Raw genomic sequence first — 22,022 nt, forward strand, 5'->3', positions numbered from 1 at the left:
GTGAAATGGCTCAAGTGGTAAAGGTGCTTGCTGCCAAGCTCTGTGACCTAATTTTGATCCACTGGATCCACATGGAAAAAGGAGAAAACTATTAAAAGTTGTCCTCTTATCTCCACATATGCTTTGTCTGTGGTATGCATGAACCCCCTCTACACATGCATAAAAATGTGATAAGAAAATTTTAAAATAATACAAACATAAAGCAGGAAGTGGGGGAAACTTGGGCCAGATATACAATCATAGTATTTCTCCCTTTTATATTATACATATTGTACTATTCATCATTCAGTTATAAAATATTCAACACATGCATGTCTCAGTGGAAGAGACTAGTGGTGATTTATTTCCCTAAGTCTTGAAAATTTAAATAGTGTAAGTCTTAATTTTTTTTTTAGGAAAGCACATACTACAAGGCTTTAAAGCCACTTTGAATTTTCTGTAGTTCCAGTTTTTAAATGCACCGTATTTAGAAGGATTATGTAAATCCTTGAGACAATTCACATAACCATGGATTAGTCTGTATAACTACATGTTAATATTTTATAAAACACTGAAGATGTTTATAAAGGAAATTTGGATCATCTAGTATGTTAGAAGGAAATTCTTAGGTTATTTACTAATTATGAGAAAGAAATATATGGATATGAAAGCTACAAGTAAATGATGGAAGTATACTCGTAAAAAGTAGCTCTCAGAATAGACATTTATCTAATAAAATCCAATGCATAGTAGGTCCTAAATCATTAGTTACTGTTTAAGAGTGTCAAGATTCTGAATGTGTATGCAAAATGACATTTAATATTCTCTTTTAAAACCTGGTCATTTTTTTGGTTTAATTACTTGATAAGATTTAATTTGTAGTGATTTTGGGTTAATCCCATTCAAATGGCAAGCCTGAAGAGTTACAAGATAGCTTGTGCTTACTTCTTTTCCCTTCCTACTTCATATTTTATATTTATGTATTGTTGTAGTTTAGCAGTGGTGGGAGAGAGAGAGAGTCATACCATACAACAAGACTCACATGGGAAGTTTACTGGGGTAAGGGAGAGGACACAGAGGCTGGCCTCTGCAGGGGAAGCTGTGGGAGAAAGAGGGTCGAATGCCCGGAAAGAGCTTGTTTTTACCAGGGGATTTAGCCCATGCACATAGGGAGTGTCCCAGATGATAATGTATTCTGTCAGGACCCTGAATAGGCTAGTGTAAATGCCTGAGTTACTAACAAGCACATGTGCATAGAGGGTGCTCTTAGTCCTCCAACTGAGGACCCTGAGGGCAGGCTAATATAATGCCTGAATGCTAACAGGTATTATACAGAAAATTATGGAGCAAAAGTGTCTCCTTCTGGATATAAAAAATGCAGAAAAGATCTGAGAAAGGCACATGTCTTGAAAACAATCTCTGAGAAATCTGTTATTTTCTATTGGCTGAATGGTTTAGATACATTTTCATTGCCTGCCCCCCCAAAAAAATGCATATACCATTTATTTGTCTTTCTTTTTTCTTTTTGTTTTTTTTTTTTTCCGAGACAGGGATTCTCTGTGTAGCTTTGCGCCTTTCCTGGATCTCGCTCTGTAGACCAGGCTGGCCTCAAACTCACAAAGATCCACCTGACTCTGCGTCCCAAGTGCTGGGATTAAAGGCAAGCACCACCACCGCCCGGCCTTACCATTTATTTGAAAACTGATATTTTCCTTATTGAATGAACTGTAATTTTAATTTCCAAGTTAAAACTGTAAAATAGTTAAAAATACAAATATGGAAAGTTTCACCGTCTCTCTTCTTTTGCCTAGAATGAAAATGCATGACAAAATTCATTAGTGTATTAATTTACAGAATTTTTCTCATCTATCACACACACACACACACACACACACACACACACACACACACACACACACACACACCTTAGTATTATAAGAATATGACTCACCTCTTCCCTTTTCTCCTTTATGATTTGCTCTAATTTTCATTATTCATTACTCAATTTGATTTTTTTTGAAATTAGATTCTTCTTTCACATAATAAATCCCAACCACATTTTCTCCTCCCTCCACTCCTCCTAATTCCCCCCTCCATCAATTCCCCATTCACCCAGATTCACTCCCTCTCCGTTTCTTCTTCAGAAAAGAACAGCTCTCCAAGAGATGACTTCCAGATAGGACAAAACAAGATACAACAAGACAAGGCAAAAGCCCTCATATTGAGCCTGGACAAGAGTAGGAAAAAGTGATACACCCAAATCCACTTTCATGAGTCTAAGAAGGATATCAAACTAACAGCCGTAACATATATGCAGAGGACCTGGTGCAGACTCATGTGGGCCCTGTGCTTGCCACTTCAGTCTCTGTGATCCATATGACTCATGCATAGTTGATTTGGTGTGCCATGTTCTCCTGGTGTCTTCCATTCCCTATCACGCCTAAACAGAGTTTACTCCTCCTATTTCTACAGGGTTCCCTCCTCTCCTAGGGGAGGGACCCAATGATGACCCCCAATTTAGACTCTATATCCACATACTGTCTGACTGTGGGTCTCTGTATATGTTCCCATCAGTTGCTGGATGAAGGCTCTCTGATGACTACTAGATAAAGCACAGATCTATGAGTGTAGAAGAATATCATTAGGAATCATTTCATAATTTTTTTTTGCCACTTACGTTTGGTTCTACCCTAGCTCTCTGGGCTATACAGTCTCTGGTTTCTGGCCATGCAGGCAATGTAGGACATGGGCTTCTTCTTTTAGTATGGACAAGTTAAAACCAAAGGTTGGTTGGCCACTCCCACATGTTCTGTGCCACCATTGCCCTAGCACAACTTGCAGGCTGGACAGATTGTAGATGGAATATTTTGTGCCTGGGTTGGTGTTCAGGTTTCTCTTTCCATAGCCTGCAGAGTACCTTCTTTTGACAAACAGACTAGAACATAAGGGTGAATCTTCCAAGCCTATACCAGCTTGATCTCTATATGTTCAATGGGCTGAGTAGAAGTTGTCCTCAGTATTGGGGCCCTGTTGTCAGTTTTCAGAGGATGACCTTTTGTCCTAGCATCAGTCTTGGTTGTTTAGGGATCTTCACAGGACCTCCTTGGCCAACAAGTAAACTCAGTCCCACCAATAGACACCTTTTCTGGCTACAAAAGATGGCCAGGCCGGGTGGTGCACGCCTTTAATCCCAGCACTTGGGAGGCAGAGCCAGGCGGATCTCTGTGAGTTCGAGGCCAGCCTGGGCTACCAAGTGAGTTCCAGGAAAGGCGCAAAGCTACACAGGGAAACCCTGTCTCGAAAAACCAAAAAAAAAAAAAAAAAGATGGCCAGTTCAGACTCCCTATCCTCCCTAATAGGAGTTCTCACTAGGGTCACCCTCATAGATTGCAGGAAGTTTCCACTGTACTAGGTTTCTGTATCATCCCCTCAATATCTCCCAATTCCAGTTGTCCTAATGACTTCTCATCATACCTATAGATTAATGACTCTCTAAAACAGAGAAGCTTTTGTTTTCAGTACATGGCAGTTAATATAGAGACCCACAACTGGTCAATGTGCAGACAACAAAAGACTGGAGAATTCTCAGCCTTAAAGTGGTCATCTGGATCACATCTTCTCCTCCTATAGCTCAGGAATCTTTGTGTAAGAGGGGGAGGAATGATTTTAAGAGCCATAAAGACTAAATGACAATTTTTTCTTGTATTGTTTCTTGCAGTGCTACAATGCAACAACAAAGTCCTTGCATATGTCAATTCTCAGCAGTCCAGACAGTTAAGCTTAAGTCAGACAAAATTTCAGCATGGAGAGGGGAGGTGAACAAGAAGTCCTACCCATAGCTGAAGAGCTATCGGCATTTGACAGTGCTTGGGGGAAGCAAAATCAGTTTTCTTTAAGATTTTGATCACTGGTGTGTTGATCACACTCTAGTGAAGGCCCCATATACAATAGTAAATGGAAGCAGAAATTGGACATAATAACTTTTATTTTAAAATAGTAGGGGACACAATTGGGTAGGGTTTGAAGAGTACAATGAATCTGGAAGGATTTTAGGAAGAGACTGACTATGAATAAATGTATTGTACAAAATTCTCAAAAAAGTAATAAAATGGGGAAAAGATATAAAATTGTAAATATTTTTATAAATGCACATGGAAACATCCACAAAAATTTAAACACAGAAAAACATATGCACATGCTTTAATCTAGTGAAAACTTTCGTTATAATTGGTATTGAAATGATACAGGTCACATTTGTCTATGCAGTGTTTAAAACACTAAAGAAAACCTACAAAATTCATAGTACTATGCAAATGTCTACCAACAGGGGGTTGGATAGCTATTTTATACAATACCTAAAATGTTAAATACAATATAACTACTAAAATGAATAAATAATGGTGATTATTGTTTTCAAAAAATCATTTTATCTATATATGATCTCTTATTTGTTTAAGCCCTGTAGATTTTTGTCTATGTAAAATTGCTTTTGTACACTCATATGTAGCTAGAGTTTTCCTGCCTGGCCCACAGTCAGGACAAATCTCTGTCAACCTCCAGTCCCACAGCCTCTCAGACCCAACCAAGTAAACACAAAGACTTACATTGCTTACAAACTGTATGGCCATACCGGGCTTCTTGCTAACTGTTCTTATATCTTAAATTAATCCATTTCTATAAATCTATACCTTGTCATGTAGCTAATGGCTTACCGGCATCTTCACATGCTGCTTGTCATGGTGGCAGCTGGCAGTGTCTCTCTTCTCAGCCTTCCACTTCCCAGAATTATTCTCCTGCTTGTCCCACCTATACTTCCTCCTGCCTGACTACTGGCCAATCAGTGTTTTATTTACTAACCAATCAGAGCAAAACATTTGCCGTACAGAACATACCATAGCACTCATATAAAAGGATGATTGTGGCTAAAAGGTTTCTCTGGTCCTGCCTAGTTCCATGGTCCCACGGCCACTTATAATAATCATCTTTTTTTTTCTTTTTGTTTTTTTTTTCTTTGAGAGGGTAGAGGAGAGAGAGGAGGAGAGAGGAGAAGAGAAGAGAACAGAGGAAGAGAGAGGAGGAAAGAGGAAGAGAGAGGAAGAGAGAAGAGGAAAAAGGAGCCACTCATAATAATCATTCAGAGGCTTATATTAATTACCAGTTTTATGGCCTATGGCAGGCTTCTTTCTAGCTAGCTCTTATAACTTAACCCATTTCTATTAGTCTATGTTGTACCACATGGCTGATTACCGGTCTCCTGGCATCTTGCTGCTCCTTTGGCAGTGGTTGGCCAGCGTCTCTCCAGACTCCACCTTTCTCTTTCCTGTCTCTCTCCTTGGATTTCCCACTTGCCTCTAAGCTTCCTTGCCATAGACCAAAGCAACTTGTTTATTAACCAATGGGAACAACATATATTCACAGGGTACAGAGACATCCCCCAGCACATGATTGTCTTAGTTACTTTTGTATTGCTCTGAAGGGACACCATAACCATGACAACTTATAAAATAATGAATTGGGGGCTTGCTTCTATTTTCTGAGGGTGAGTCTATGGCCATCATGGTGGCAAGTATGGCAGCAGGCAGGCACAGAGATAGAGGAGCAGTGGAGAGATTACACATTATTCATAAGATTGAGGCAGAGAGTAAGACTGGGTCTTGTTTGTGCTTTTGAAACCTCAAAGACCACCCCCAGTGACATATCTCCTCTAATAAGGCCATACTTCCTAATCCTTCCCCAAACAGTTTCCACACACTAGTGACCAAGCATTCAGATATATGAGCCTACAGGGCTAATTCTCATCCAAACCATCACAATGATCATAGATGTCAAGAAAAAAACATGAGTTTGTTGATCATATTGGAAGAAAGTGAGGAGAAGAAAGAAGGATAAGCAAATTGAACAATTAATTCATGATAATTAGAAGAGAAACATGATATGTCATTCAAGCAATTATGCAAATGAAATGTTTGAATGTATAAATAAATAACAAATAACTTAAAATTTAGAATTTGTAAACTATTTATAGCTGATATTAGAAACATAAAAATATACATACCAATGGAATATTATATAAAGTTGCAATGTACATATATCACATGATGTTTAAATCAAATTAAATACAACTCATTAAATACCACATATTTCTGGTGAAAATTTTCAACATCTCTTATTCTACCATTTTAAGTGCTCACTACATTATAGTTATCTAGTCACCCTACCATGCAAATTGTATGGCAAAACTGTTTGCTTCTATCATATTGTAACTTATTGATCCCTGATCAACCTTTTCCAGATGCTGCCTTTCTGATTCCCATGATCCAACTATTATGTAACCCACATTCTAGTCACAACATCTGTGAAATCAACTTTTGGAGATTTCACACAGGAGCTATATCACACAGTGCTTGGCATTCTGTGCTTGTTTTATTTGATATAACATAGCTATATGCAGTTCCATCTGTTTTGTTGCAAAAGAAAGAATTTCATGTTTTTCTATGACTAAATAAAAATGCATTGGGTATATTAACCACATTTTCTTCCTTGATATATTAGGCTATGGACATAAAGGCTGTTTTCATCTGAACAATCCTATTTCTATTTCCCAAGAATATGGGAATGCATATATATATGTATAATCACAAGGCCCAGATTTGTGTGCTCAGTTGTCTTCATCTCATATTTAAGTTGATTCTACTTAATATGTTGGGAACATGAAAGATAAGTGATGAGTGTGTCTTATTGGTGCGTTGTGTGTTGCCGTAACAAACTACCCGTAACTGGTCACTTAGCAAAAGTGCTTACTTAACACATATTTGTAGAGGCCCAAAGGTTTGCTGTTAGTGTGGAAGAGTGTGTGTGTGTGTGTGTGTGTGTGTGTGTGTGTGTGTGTGTGTGTGTTTGTAAGAGAGAGAGATACAGAGACAGACAGAGACAGACAGAGAGACAGAGAAAGGGGGAGGTTGGTTATATGACGAAGAATGTAAACAAAAATACAAACTGAGAAAACCAAAATGATATTATAGTACCTTTTTTGTTAACTAATCAAGCTCCTCATTATCTATGTCATTATAAATGAAAATCTATTTCTTCTAAAGTTGATTCCCTTAATGACTTGAAATTCTTTCACCAAGCCTCCCTTTTAAGTTTCCCTATCTCTCAGTCCTTTACACTGAGGACTAAGATGCCACCATATGAAACTTTGGGGGACAAACCTTATGCTGAGCACGACATGGAAATTTACCATGAAAAGTAGAACATATATTTTGATTCTGAAATCAGTCCTCTGTAGGGAAAAGAGAGCCATCTATTAGCTACAATTGCTTTATAAGAGTTCTAACATTTTTCTAAAGCAAGAGATTTCAGGCAAATATATTTATCCAAAGCCATATCAGAATTGTTTGTTTGTTTGTTTGTTTTTCATGACAGGGTTTCCCTGTGTAGCTCTGGCTGTGCTGGAACTCGCTCTGTAGACCAAACTGGCCTCGAACTCATAGAGATCTGCCTGCCTCTGCCTCTGAGTGTTAGGATTAAAGGAGTGCACCACCATCACCTGGCCTGATTTTCTTTTCTACTACATAGAAATACTGATGAAACTTCTTATTTTATTTTTATGTGCTTTGTTTTTAAGTTTCAACTTGAATTGATACTAGACAGTATGTCTTAATTTCAGGCATCTTTTGTGAATTATTATTATTATCCATTTTATTTGGAAAAGACTGATTGGTCTCTTTAATGCAATGATAGCTTCGTATGTTAATGCTTTCATCTCCTAGTTCCTAGGTGCTTGTTCAATTGGAAAGTAAACTTAAAAATGCATTTACTTTCATTTTTACATTACATTTTAAAATCTGTACTGTTGCTTAGGTTCTAAAAATAGCTAAATGCAATCCTTTCCCATTTTGTTTTGTTTACAATTAATTATTTTCTATCCATTCTTCAAATATTTTCTTCTTTTTTATCAGGTTGATTTAGTGAATATAGGAAGTTCTGACATAGTGGATGGAAATCATAAACTGATTCTTGGTTTGATTTGGAACATCATCCTACACTGGCAGGTAAATATACTACCGGACATTGCCTCTTTGTGAAGAATGTTGCTAAACCTGTCTTTCATTTCTTTTACCTACAAAATAAACACATGTATCACTAATATTACCTAGCCATCTTCATAGGACTGCCTTTTAAATTTACACGTTATGGAATTTTAAATATTGAGAATTATTAAAAAAATATGTTCTGGTATACTTCTGAGAATATTGCTGTAATTCTGTCATTGGGTAAGTTTGGGGGAAAAAAGATAAAATCCTAACCATACCTAAAAATTTAATAAATATGTGCACTTCACAACCTATAGAATTTTATAAGGAGAAATTTATCTGTCCTTTTAATCGCCATCATCAAAGGAGTAACCTTATATCAGTGTGGTATATTCACAATATACACCAATAACGGTGACAGTTTAATAGGACGGTAATATTTGTAGGAGTCAGCTTTTGAATTTGCGTTTTCTCAGTTGCATAGAGATTGGTTTGTTTTTTTGCATGTCTATATTTATTCTAACTCTTTAAACCAGATCAAAGATCCTTTGGTTCAGTGAAAAGAGTGTGAACATTTAAAATCATTACAACATAAGCTTAAATTTAAACATACCTATTTACTATCTCAATGACATTGGATATAATGTCATAATAATTCCTTTTCTATGAAAAGGGAAAAGCATGAATGTGTTTACATTTCTTATCAGGATTATATGAGAAAATAGCCGCTGTTAAATAGTCTAGTATACCATTTTTTTTTTACTGGAGGTACAAATGACAAGGATTTCTTAGCATATTCAAATATTTTATTAATTTGGAGATATTTGAGATATGCCTGCCTTTCCTTTTTTTCTACTACGGATTATACTTTTTTGGTAATACTGCTACTAAGATATATTTTTATCCATAAATTTACTAATTCTCAATGTAAAATTCAGTGTTTACCAATCTAGCTTACTTCTTTTGCTTGGTAGCTTCTCCAAGTATCCATAGGAAAGAAAGTTTTTCTCCAGCCAAACAAAAATTTTAGGTTATTTACAGAGATGTGCAAGCATCACAACTCTCCAATGTTAGCACTTTTATACTACTTTGAAGAGAATTTTTGTGCCTTTAAAATCTGTCTGAGCTACTACTCCAATCTTAGAAAACCATTAAAACACTTCTGTGTATATATTTGTGTTTGGGGGCTATATTGCTCCAATGGGATCTTCTAATATGTGCTCTTCTTGTGTAGCTTATTTCATTGGGTACAATATTTGGCGTTCCTTCCTATTTCCACTATTGTTTTATTTTATTGAGCTAACGTTTGACTTCAGTTAGAATGGTAAATATTACTTAGTCTGACTCAAGAGTGGATGGACCAGAGGTGTACCTTCTCAACTCAGCAGCCATACTGATAATTTCATTGGCCTGATATATTTTTGTTTTGAATGGGCTCAACTACTTTTTACAACAGTATAAAAAGAACAGAGAACAAATATAACTTTTAATGTGATCCAAAGCTGGCAAGTTTCTAGCCATTTTCATATAGTAATGGTTTCAATAAAACCAGTAATATGGCAACATGCCCCTCCTCCCATCATAATTTCATTATGCTGCTCAGTGCTTTTCCAAATATCTTACAGGGGAAACAGTTTCCATACAATCAATTGTTTGTAGAACGAAAGTGGAAACATTTCAAAAAAGAAATAAGGCACACAGGACCAAAACTGACGTCAGGAGCACTAGTAGAATGGCTGCAGTAGTTTCTCACACATTCCCTGGTGCTGTGTTTCTCTGATGACCTAGCCAGAGATTAGGGAGTGACCCAGTTTGGAGAGCATACTGAGCATTATTGACACCGGCAATGACAAAGCAAGGAGGATAACTCAGGCATATGCAGAGTTCCAAAGAGCTTTTGAAATTGTGTTTGTCAGTGAGTTGGTTTCTCATAGGAGTCCATCCATTCTTATCTCTGAGTCTCTTTGTAAACTCTTTTTCCACTCATTCCAAGGTAGAATGTCAACACTGTCCTTTCTGATACTTCCTTCATTTGACATTAAGTGGCCACTGTTTATTCTTTTTGGGGGGTGTTGTTATAGCGAGAAGGATGCTTTACACCCAGAAATACTAGAAGAAAAGCTTTCACTTAGTTTTTCCTTATCTAACATACTTATACAGTGTTACTTTCTGCTTGTGTACTTAAATTACCTTGGCTTTGTGACTGCAAGTATACAGAATCTTTCATTCTCTTCCTACTTACATCACCTTTCTTTGCATGCTGACCTGTTTTCTTAAAACCACTTAACAATCTGAAAAAATCCCCCTGCTCGATACTCCTTGAATCGTCATTCCTCCTTGAATCCCAAATAATTTTGCCACCAAGAGCATATAGTTGAAGGATTGGAATTTCAGAAAAGATAAAAGCAGACTCTGGTCAATGTAACGTATGTTCTAGATTTATCAGATTGTGAGTGGCATTAAAGAAACACATATGTGGATCCTATCTTCCAATGCCATATATTTTTAATAGTGCTAGAGAGAACTTTGGACTTGTGAAAACTTGTGAATGCATAACTTACTTCTCCATCACCACCTTTCCAGTTTCTACTTCAAATACAGTTATTAGCCTGAAAAAAAAAACCTGAATATTTATTTTCTGAATAAGTGGTTTTGAACAAAATTCTGATGTCATCTGCCTATGGTGCTGCTCACCTATAATCCCAGTTGTCAGGAGGCTGACACTGGAGAACAATGAGGTCAAGGCCAAGTAGAGTTAGATGATAAGAACTTGTCTTTATAATAAAATTAAAGGCTACACACTATGCTTTTAGGAGTTTTTCTTCCTCCTTTTTACTTAAGATCTCCATTTTAGGGAGGCAATCACAGACTTAGGAAACATCTAGAAAGAAAACAAAAGCTTGTTAACACTGGTATGGTCTCAAGTTAGGTTTCTACCTATGCTGGCTAAGCTAAAGAAAATTCTTAATTCTAAGTGTGATTCACATTGGTATCTATTTTTTATATTACTTTTCATTCGATTAGCATCCAGTTACCAGAGAATGCCATGTTTTCTGCTGCTGAAAGTCCTTTCTCCAAAGTCTTGCCAAACTGTACAAATGAGTTCTTGCCCTGTTCCTCGTCAGGAAGCCCCACCTCTGCCTTGCCTGATTCTCAATAGGAATGCATTCTGGGTAGTAGTTTAAGAGGGTAGATCTATGCTGAACATATGTTTTTTCAGTCATGCTCTGGAGACTGACAGAGAAGGAGAGAGTTGGCAGGAGTTGACAGAGAAAGAGCTATAGCCTCATGATGACAGAGAATCTAAGTGGCTTTATTTAACACCAAGGTGAACCTGGCCAACAGTGCCCTAACTGAGGTTCAAAAGGCTGATAGTTTATCCTGTTCCTTTTCATCAGCAGTGAGATATATGTGACTGTAGAAAGGCTGTAACCTTTGATGACAGGGCTCTGAAGTTCTGGTAGTTTCACAAGAGACTAATAGCTGGAGCCTGTCTGATAATAGCTGAGTAACAAACTGTTCCTTGAAGGGGAATCTTTGCTGGTACAGCTTTATGTACATAATATATTGTTTACCTTGTTAGGTAACTCGGTCATTTTTGCACTTGCCTTTTTTTTTCATTGTTAAACATGGAACTGAGAACCTTTCACAGGCCAAAAATGTGTCCAAACCATCCTCTACACTTCTACCATTTCCTTGTCCTAATTACATTCCAATTAACAGATATACACAAGTTTGTTTCAGGTGATACTTTCTCTCATAAGCACTGTAAGCCTCAAAGACAAGAATACTTTCTGTTTCCAGATTCATCTTTCTAGTGACCTCAATGATTTCCTAACAACCATTTCTACGTAGGAAAAGGAGAAACAGTGATTATATATTACTCTTTCTTTTTCTCTCAGCAATATTATGCTGAAGTAGAAGCAATGCCAATGAGGCTGAGGCTGATAAGCTGAATTAGACACATAATGAGGCTAAAAGCATTTTGGATTGAATACTGTATTGTCCTTAAACATTATGCACACAGAGGACAGTCTGGTCAAGCATTTCGCCAATGAATCCCATTCATCATTGGAGGGTCGCCTGATCAGAAACATCCATCATCACCAATATGCTGTTATTGGCTGATTTCAACCCTTCCTCAGCACGGTACACAAAGCATACTTTTTCAAATAGCATGGAGGTCATGCATGTCATAATTTTAGAATATACGGTGAAAGATTATATATTGTATATGACCTATTTATCCACAGGGTAACTTGGTAAATAATTAGGCCAGAAATGAATTACAAAATTGGATAATATACCCTAAGAAAGAGAAACAGCTATCAACAGATTGTGTCACATATATGCATAGATTTCGTAATCTTCAAACTATCACCATATTTACAAGTGTTTTAAAATCAGATTTTATATTATATCTCACAATTTACATTTAACAGTTCATGAAAGACAACTAATATGAAATGTTAAATATATATTTACTACACAGGCAAATATTTGTTAATCTCTTCATGGAGAAAAAAAAACATCCAAAATAAAATATCATATTTATAATGCACATTGATGCATGATGATCAAATATACATCATCACATCACATTTTTGTGCATATGGCCCTTATGTTTCCCCAAAGGAAAGCCATGTAGGTAAGCATTAATATTGATCACATTTACTTATATACTCTTTCAAGTATCTCCTAATGGATCCATTTTAGCTTTTAAAAGAAAAAGAATAGTCATTTAATAGATTATATAGATTAAAATATCTGTAATGAAGTATCACTGCAATCTTAAAATTCATAAAAATGTTTTGAATGTGCATTTGCATCAGACTACTTAGTTGAATGAAAGTTTGAAAGTCAATAAATTGCTGAATAACGTTTGCATCTACTCAAAGACTAGGAAACAGTTGTCCTGAAAGCAATTAATAAAAGGAAAACTAAGGCATCCATCTATAGCTGTTAGGCATATATATTCCTTTTTTACATATTGTTAACTTGTTGATTTTTAAAAATTCAAACAGTCAAACATTTTCAGTCCAGTCAATGTCTGAGAGTTATCACAGCTGTGGTGAAATTTCACGGCCAAAGTAACATGTGAAGGAAAGGCTTTATTTAACTTACAGTTTTACATCATTGTTCACTATTGAAGGAAGTCAGGACAAGAACTCAAACAGGGAAGGGAACTGGAGGCAGGAGCTGATGAAGAGGGCATGGAAGGGTACTGCTCACCAGCTTGCTCCTCATGACTTTCTCAGTCTGCTGTCTTACAGAATCCAGGACCAGCAGCCCAGGGAATGCCCCACCTACAATGGGGCTGGACCCACAAAATCAATCACTAAGTACGAAAATGCCCTACAGGCTTGCCCCTAGCCTAATCTTACGGAGGTAGTTTCTCAATTGAGGTTCTCTCTTCTCATATAAATTTAGCATGTATCAAGAAAACCTAAAACTAGCCAGTACAGTTTTAATAAACACAAAGTACATTATTTTTCAAGTTATAAAATGAATCTAGGGTATTTTAATTTTACTCTACTTTGGATTTTTCTGGAAACAATCTTCTTTGTGGAGATAAATAATCTGGTGATTAAAAGGATAAGTAGCTTGCTGAATTTCATATAGTAAGTTAATAGAAAAGGAAAAAATAATATGCTTTATAAAGCAAACATTTTCTTTTTAAATTTTAAAAGATAAAGAATTACTTCACTTTTATTCTGTTTGCTCCCTCCAGCCCCTAATGTGTTCCCTCAACTCCCAAATTGATAGTCTCTTTTTATTTGATTATTATGATTTTATATATGTATATGTGCATAAATATATATAAATACAACCTTCTGAATCCATTTTTGTTATTATGAACAAACATTTTCTTACTAAGACTGCTTTTTCTATTCATAAACACTAGTGATTTATTTTGTTATTGGCTAACATTAAGTCTAATGTTTTATGCCCTCTCTTTTCTAGCCTATTGAAAGCTACAAAAACAGCAATTCTCAAAACAATAGTTTAGTATACTAGACTCTAGGGATGATATGGAGCGTATTTCTCAGTCACCAATCAGAAGTGATTCCTAACCAATTAGAGTCAATGCTGACTCAATAAAATGCATTACTTTTAATATATATACATACATATATATATATATATATATATATATATATATATATATATATATATATATATATATCCCTAATATCCCTACCATTTATCCTTGAAAAGTAGGGACATTCTTATTAAAATGTGAAGAGTACTTGTTTGGAGAATGTGTTTTCTTACTGAAATTTTCTTTAACACATAGGTCAAAAATGTGATGAAAACTATCATGGCTGGGTTGCAGCAAACCAACAGTGAAAAGATTCTTCTGAGCTGGGTCCGACAATCAACACGTAATTATCCACAGGTTAACGTCATCAACTTTACCTCCAGCTGGTCTGATGGCCTAGCATTGAATGCGCTCATCCATAGTCATAGGTAAGTTTATTTTGAGATTTGAATTATTTTTAAGTATTTATTTAGACAGTGATGATGTTTTTTATTACAGTGTGGTCCCTCTGCTAGGCCACATGGTGTTAACAATATCAATTCAAGTACTTATTGAAACAGACTAAGCATATTTTTATATGTTTGCTTGTTTGAGATAGGGTATCTCTAGGTAGTCCTGACCTAACTAAAACTTGTGATGCTCCTGTCTCAGTTCTCAGAGTAATAGGATTACATGCTTTAAACACCATGGCCAGGATTTTTCTAATTTTTAAATTACATATGGCTATGGTTGAAGGAGGAACAAAAATGGACACATTTTATAATGAGACTCCTAACGAGCCAGATTATTTCATAATTTTGCTAATAAGGAGACTGATTGGTTTGAATAGAAACAGATCTATCAGTTTGAGCCTAGACTATACAACTAAAAGTGGTTCCCAATGTCATGTAAGTGGTTTTAGTGAGATCACCATCGTAGGAAAAATAATATGCAGGTAAATGTTTGTCATATGAAATCCAAGCTTACATAACACACATCATGATGTCCAGGAATTTTTTTTTTCTAGTCAGGATTAAAAGAAACACTAAGCATCTTAGTAATCATGGCAAAAGAGGGGAATAGTGAGTTCTATAACTCAGTGTTCAGGAGATCAAAAGAAACAATTTCCCTATAGCAGCAAAGTAATTTCTGTGAATTAAGGAACAGTTCTGTGGACTTTCATGAAAATAACAGTGTCACGTAGTGAACTAAGCAGTTTTTACTATAGTCCAGACATCTTATAGTTCTTAAAATGATGAAATAATTGTTTACTTTTCTTAGATAATAAAGTTTAATATATTAATTTGAAAGAGCTCAAATAAAATTATAACCACGTGGGAAAGGAGCACATATACATCCATTTATATATATAAAATATAGCATTCTCATACAATACTTTCATATATAAAAGCTATACAGCATCATTCTACATATGATATAATGTAATATTTCCTCAAAAAAAACTACTTTGGTCTTATTATTAATTGGCTATTTAAAATAGGGTCAAATGAATTGTTTTGCTTTTTTTTTTTTTAATCAATGCCACTGGACTTCATCTTCCCAGAATCTCCATGCAGGTTGTCTTTTGTCACTTACATTTATCTTTTCTTTGTTACCTTTTCTTTTTCACCAAGCTTACCATTTTTTCTATACCACTCTTGCTTCCGGAGAAGGTCCAAATATAAATTTTCTTTGGAGTAAGCCTGAACTCAAGGGCAAACTCAAAGTAAGCATCTTTGTCAGGTGTCATGCTCCAGCTGGGCTTAATTAGCCTCATCCAGACTGGGTTTCTCGGTGAGTGATTCAGCAAACCTGACTGTAGAAAGGAGCCTGACTAGCCCTGATCCACACATTTAACAAGATAAACAGACTGGTTTTCCTAAGTACAACAAAAGAAAAATTTTCACAGCTTCAATACAGTCAGGTAAGAAGAGATAGGCTATCGATTCTGCATCATAGGTTTATGCTCATTAATGCAGCTACATGCTTCACATTAAGGGCCTGAAGAAATATTGATCTTGCTCTTCATGTACACATTTGCAGATAAACAAAAATATTGAAGATCAGGTTTTGTGCTCCTTGTTGGCTCTTTAATGTTTTCTCAAGTGGGAGACTTCTCTCCTAGAGGCATGTTCACACACCATATCTGTGCATTTTCTTTTTATAATTTTTGAATGTATTTGTAAGTAATACAGGAAACATCCAACTTGTCCTATCCCTGATCCATTCTTTCTCTGCCACAGTGTATCTGCATTTATGTATTTTCTCCCTTGGTATTGAATGAGCCATCAATAACTCTCTTTTTATACATTACATGTTTAGTTTTCAAGAGGTTCCTCACAGTTGCTTAATGCTGTTTCATGAATCATCTGCCTCTTTGTCTTTGACAGATGTTAATATTGTTTATCTAAGGGAAAAACATGTTTGGACTTTCTGTTCCAAGGTGATTGTCATTGGCACTCTTAGGAATGTCATTCAGTGCCCTGATTTCAATAATTGAGAGACTAAGCTCTATAGAACAAAGATGCAGAGAACAGAGACCTTGGAAATTAAAAGGTTTATGTTCAAACACAATGTCCAGTACAGTGAAGGTGAAAGGAAACCAGGTTCCACTTTTACAGGAAAAAAAAAAGGTAACTGACATGAAATATGTACTAGATAGGAACATTAAATTATAACACCTCTAAAACTGCAATTAAAATTTCAGGCAGACACCTTCTTTTCCTACCCCAGGACGTGGCTTAAGAAAAAGTTATCTATTATGTTGCTGAGGTCTCCCTTTGGCCTAGTTCAGCTCCCTGTTACTTATGATCTTTGTTGAAAGGATTCAGGTAAGAAGACAAGTAAGAATTTATTATAGAATAAATTGAGGTACAGCCAATGGTAAATGGGCAGTGCTCAAAGAGGCCATTTGTCAAGGAAAACACTGTCATGGGATGAGAGTCAACAATAGTCAGAGAGACAGTTTTATAGGGCAAACTTTGGAGGGGTGAAAATCGACATTGGCCAAAAGGACAATTTTGCCAACCTATATTTTTGACATAAACATCATACTATTTCTTAAAGCTCCTAGAACAGACACCTTTCCTGAAGTACATTTTCCTACCTAAGTTATTGAGAAAACCATTTTAATTGACTACTGAATTAAAGGAGAAGGTGACTTATCTTTATTGTATACCAGAAAGCCAAAACAAGATAGTGTGATTTTAATCTTGACAATGGTATAGAAAGTCATATCTCAACCAAAGGCATAAGAGAGATTCAGATTCAGATCCAATTCATTCACCAAAGTCCTGAAACTTGGGTTTCTCAATTCATAAACTGCCAATTATGAGGAAGGGGCCCTTCCTCAATAACCTTTAACCCTGTTAACATCTATCTAGCTACCTAAGAGTCACCCCCAAGAATTGAAATCCTCAAAACATTCAGAATGTAACTACTTAATTATTTATATCTTGACCCTCCTAAGGGGCTTTGGGAAGATTTCCTCAGAAGAACTTCCTTTGTATGGTTTACTTGGGAATGATGAATCCAGTTGGAAATTTCTAGAAGCTTGGTGATTGGAGGAGAATATAAAAGCATAAGAAAAGGACCTTTCTAATTCCTTTCTAGGAGTTAATTAACTGTTTGTCCTAAGGACCCTCTCTGTAAGTTCTGATAAAAGCCTGTTAGTATCCTGGTGAAGGTTTTTTTTTAAAATCATATTTCTGAATGTATTTGAAATCTCTATAATACATATTGTTGATAGACCATTGCATTTCATTGAATCTGGAAGCATATTAGAGATTATAAGCAATAATCGTCATACATATCTGAATATAGAAAAGGTCACCCATAAAGTATTTCAGAGGGCTTGGGCTTATGTTTAAATAAGGACCTAAATGAACTTCTTGGAGTTCTTGGTAGCATTGCTCTTTAGGTAAAATGGTTCTCCTGTCAATATATATTTTTTAAGATTCATTCTTATTCTTTTTACTTATTTGTATGTGTGTGTATCTATTTGAGTATATACCATATATGTGTAGGTACCTGAAGAAGCCAGAAGAGAGCATTGGATCCCTGAAAGGTGTAGTTACAGGCAGTTGTGAGCCACCCAATATGGATTCTGGGAATGACTTCATGTCCTCTGGGAAAGGAGAAAGCACTCTTAAACAATGAGCAATCTCTTCAGTCTGATCCTGTTAATGGTATTTAGTGGATAATTTGAGTGTCTCATTGGCAAATTCTGCTTTTCCAGAGGACTGAACTCTTTAAAAGAAATAAAGACAATATTTAATACCCATAGATATATTTATAGATTGAATGATAATGGAGATAAAAAATGGTCACTCTGGCATGAAAGAGATTTCAAGTTTACAGAATAATTTTTGTTTCTAGCATTTGAAAAATACAGCATGAATAGAAACATTTAAAGGTGCATAATATAAGGCATTCCATGCCAGGGAAGATATTTTTTATGGTAATGGCATAAAATTTTTCTTAAAAATATTTTTTAAATTTTTTTGAGATTAATATATTTTGTCACTTCAACCTTGCCTTCCTCCCTTGAAATCATTCATTCTCTTTCAAATTCATGACCTAAACATGATTTGGACAAGAAGAATACCAACAGACATGCTAACATGAAAGAGGGAAAACTCACTGAGGTTTCAACCCTAGACAATGAACTAGAAGCAACTAAGGAATGCTAAGGGCAGGAATAACAATGTTCCCTAGGGAAGGACACAATAATTGATTGGTTAGGATATATAACATCCCATTATAGCTATGAGAAGTACCATTCTGGAAACAGATAGAGTTATCAGGAAGATCATTAGTGAGAAATAGTTGTCCAAATAACATCTTGCATGGTTAAGTATAATGTCTAAAGACTGATAAAGAAACATACTGGTCATTTTAATACTGGTTATAATTTCCTTTTGCATGTTTAAGACCATGTAGGTGGGCCAAATTTATCATGCTCTTTTTACTGTCAAAAAAGTGAAGAATTTGAAGGAATCTTGGAATATTTAGATTCCATCAGTGTAGCCAAATTTCTAAGCAGTCTTATTAAATAAAGAACATGGAGCCAAATATAGGGGTAAAGGCCTTAGAGATCAGGGAAATAGTGACAGCCACCAACCACCTTACTTCACCAGCTCTGTAGCTTCTAAAATGCGAACTACTTCCTGTCTAACCTGTGCCTTTATTGCCTTGCTTTTCTGCCCTCTCATTGGCTCTTAGCCCAGCTACCTCACTTCAATATCACTGCTTGTCTGTACAGACCTTCAGGTCTCTTTGGTTGGTACTGGGATTAAAGGCGTGTGTCACCACGTTTGGCTCTGTTGCCTAGTATGACCTTGAATACACAGAGAAAGACACTGGGATTAAGGGGGTGTGCTATCACTTTTTGTGTTAACGGCCTGCTATTTCCTCTGATCTCCAGACAAACTTTATTTATTAACATACAAATAAAATATCACCACACATCAGCATAGTGAAAACAAGGTTAGGAAAGACCACTGGAGGTTTGCCAAATCCTCTTTGATTCTCTCAACCATGCTTCTTGAGAAGCCAAATCCTAGCCTATTGAAAAGATGATCGGCGAGACCAACAGACACTGATTTGCAATTACATATGCCTATGGTTCCACTTCCTACCAGTTTTCACTTGTAACACAGGTACCATTTTACTGGACCTCATCTGCAGTACAGGCCAAGGTTAGGATGACACGGTTACTGAGAGACAGAACTAGATTACTCCAAGTTTTCTCCATAGGGCAGAGTGAGATAAAGAGCGTACTAGTTCACTCTTAATATTATCCATAGGAAAAATGAATGTAGGACAACATAGATTCTGATGAATAGACACTAGCTCCGCACAAGAATTCTTGAGAGGACAGACCAAGGTGGTGAGCTCACTAGTTCACTTATATCTTCCTACACAGAATAAATCAAGAGTAGAACAAAATAGGATCTGAGAGAGAGAAGCTAGTTCCCTCCAAGCATAATTCTTAAAATAGACTTGAGGTGAAGAGCACCCTACATCACTCATAACTCCTATGTAAGGACAGGTCAAGGTTAGGGGGACAAGGAATCTCAAAGACAAAAGCTCCCACTAAGCCTTTGCCAAAGGACAGGCTGGTGTGGAGAGTACCTTATTTCACTCCTACTTCCCACCATAAGACAGATCAAGATAGGATGCTATGGAATCTGAGAAAAAGACACTAGCACACTCCAAGCATACTTCGTAAGAAATACTGAGATGAAGAGTACATTTGTTTACTCCTCACCTCCCCAGTAGGACAGATCAAGGTTAAGATATCATGTATTCTCAGAGACAGACATTAAATCTCTCTGTAATTAAGCCTTCTCTGTAGAACAGACAGGGTGGGATAGAACACTAGTTCACTCCTGAATGTATCCAAGGGACAGATGAAAGTTAGGACAACATGAATTCCGAGAGAGGGAGAGTGGGACCTTCCAACCTCCTCATAGAACAGACTGAGATGAGAAGCACACTATTTCACATGTATCCTCCTTCATAGGACAGGTCAAGCTTAGCACACAAAATGGATTCTGAGAGACAGTCACTAGCTCCAATCAAGCTGCCTTTGTAGGACAGACTAAGGTGAAGACCACATTACTTCATTTCTAACCTTATTTCAGTACAGATACTAGGTTTTGCCAAGCTTCGACCTTAGGGCACTCTAGTTCACTCTTAAAGTTATTCTTAGGACAGGTAAGGGCAAGACAAAATACAGGTTGAGAAACAGAAGCTAGCTCCCTCCGAGCCTCTTCTGTAGAAGAGTCTGAGTTGGAGAGCACACTAGTTCATTCCTATCTTCCTCCATAGGGCTGATATAATTAGAATGACATTGATCCTGACAGATACTAGTTCCCTTCAAGCCTCCTATGTAGGACAGACTGAGTGAATAGCATACTAATTCATTCATAACCATATCTATGATACAGATCAAGGTTAGTATACTTTTGATTCAGGATGATAGATATCACCATCTTACACACCAGTTCACTCTTTCCTCCTCCATAGATCAAGGATAGGATGACATGAGTTCTGAGACATAGATATGAGCTCCCTCAAGCTTCCTCTATAGGACAGATTGAGGTGCAGGAAAAGAAGTTCACACCTATCTTTAAACATAGGACAGATTAAGGTTAACATAACATGGGTTCTATGAGACAGACACTATCTCATTCCAAGACTTTTTCATAGGAGACGTTGAGTGTGAAAGCACATTCGATCACACCCAATCTCCTCTATAGGACAGATTAAGGATGGAAAGATATGGATTCTGAGAGTCAGATTCTAGTTCCTTCCAAATCTCCTCCATAGGACAAACTGAGCTGGAGAGACCCCCTAATTCATTTCTAACCTTCTCCTTAGGACAGGCCAAGGTTTGGACAACATGGATAGTGAAAGAATGGAACTACCTCCTTTATAGCATGTTTTGTAGGGCACACTGAGGTAGATAGCACAGTAGTTCATTTGTAACTTCTTCTGTATACCCAATTACATTAGGATAGTATGGATTCCAGAAGACAAAAACTAACATCCTGTAATCTTCCTTTGTAAGACAGTCTGAGATTGAGAGTTTCACAAGTTCATTTCTATTCACCTAGAACACTTTGAAACTATGCTGCAGAATAGATCATGGTTACAACAGCTTGGAATCTGAGAAGCACATGCTAGTTTTTTCTAGCACAATGGTTCTCAACATGTGGGCTGTGACCCCTTTTGAGGGTTAAATGACCCTTTCATAGGGGTCATGTAAGATAATTAGAAAACTCAGATATTTACACTACAATTCATAACCATAGCAAAATTGCAATTAAGAAGTAACAATGAAAGTAATTCTGTGTTTGGGGAATACCACAATATGAGAAACTATATTAAAAGAGTCGCAGCATTAGGAAGGTTGAAAACTACTGCTCTAGCTCTTTTTCATGGGATAGGTGGAGGTAAAGAACATGGAGGACACTCCC

At 36.4% G+C, this 22,022-nt stretch overlaps 1 protein-coding gene across 10 annotated transcripts in view; it reads left to right on the top strand.

The window, feature by feature from the left end:
• The window catches only part of Dmd (dystrophin), a 2,242,690-nt gene that overhangs the window by 504,560 nt on the left and 1,716,108 nt on the right, over positions 1–22,022 (top strand). For all 10 annotated transcript variants that reach the window (XM_052732199.1, XM_052732319.1, XM_052732309.1 and 7 more), the window contains 2 exons: positions 7,941–8,033; positions 14,314–14,486. In XM_052732199.1, coding sequence (XP_052588159.1) covers positions 7,941–8,033; positions 14,314–14,486 — 266 coding nt within the window. The remainder of the gene's footprint in view (positions 1–7,940; positions 8,034–14,313; positions 14,487–22,022) is intronic.

Source organism: Peromyscus californicus, unplaced genomic scaffold, assembly GCF_007827085.1.
Source record: "Peromyscus californicus insignis strain IS unplaced genomic scaffold, ASM782708v3 Scaffold_10__1_contigs__length_136768540, whole genome shotgun sequence".
Taxonomy (NCBI): domain Eukaryota; kingdom Metazoa; phylum Chordata; class Mammalia; order Rodentia; family Cricetidae; genus Peromyscus; species Peromyscus californicus.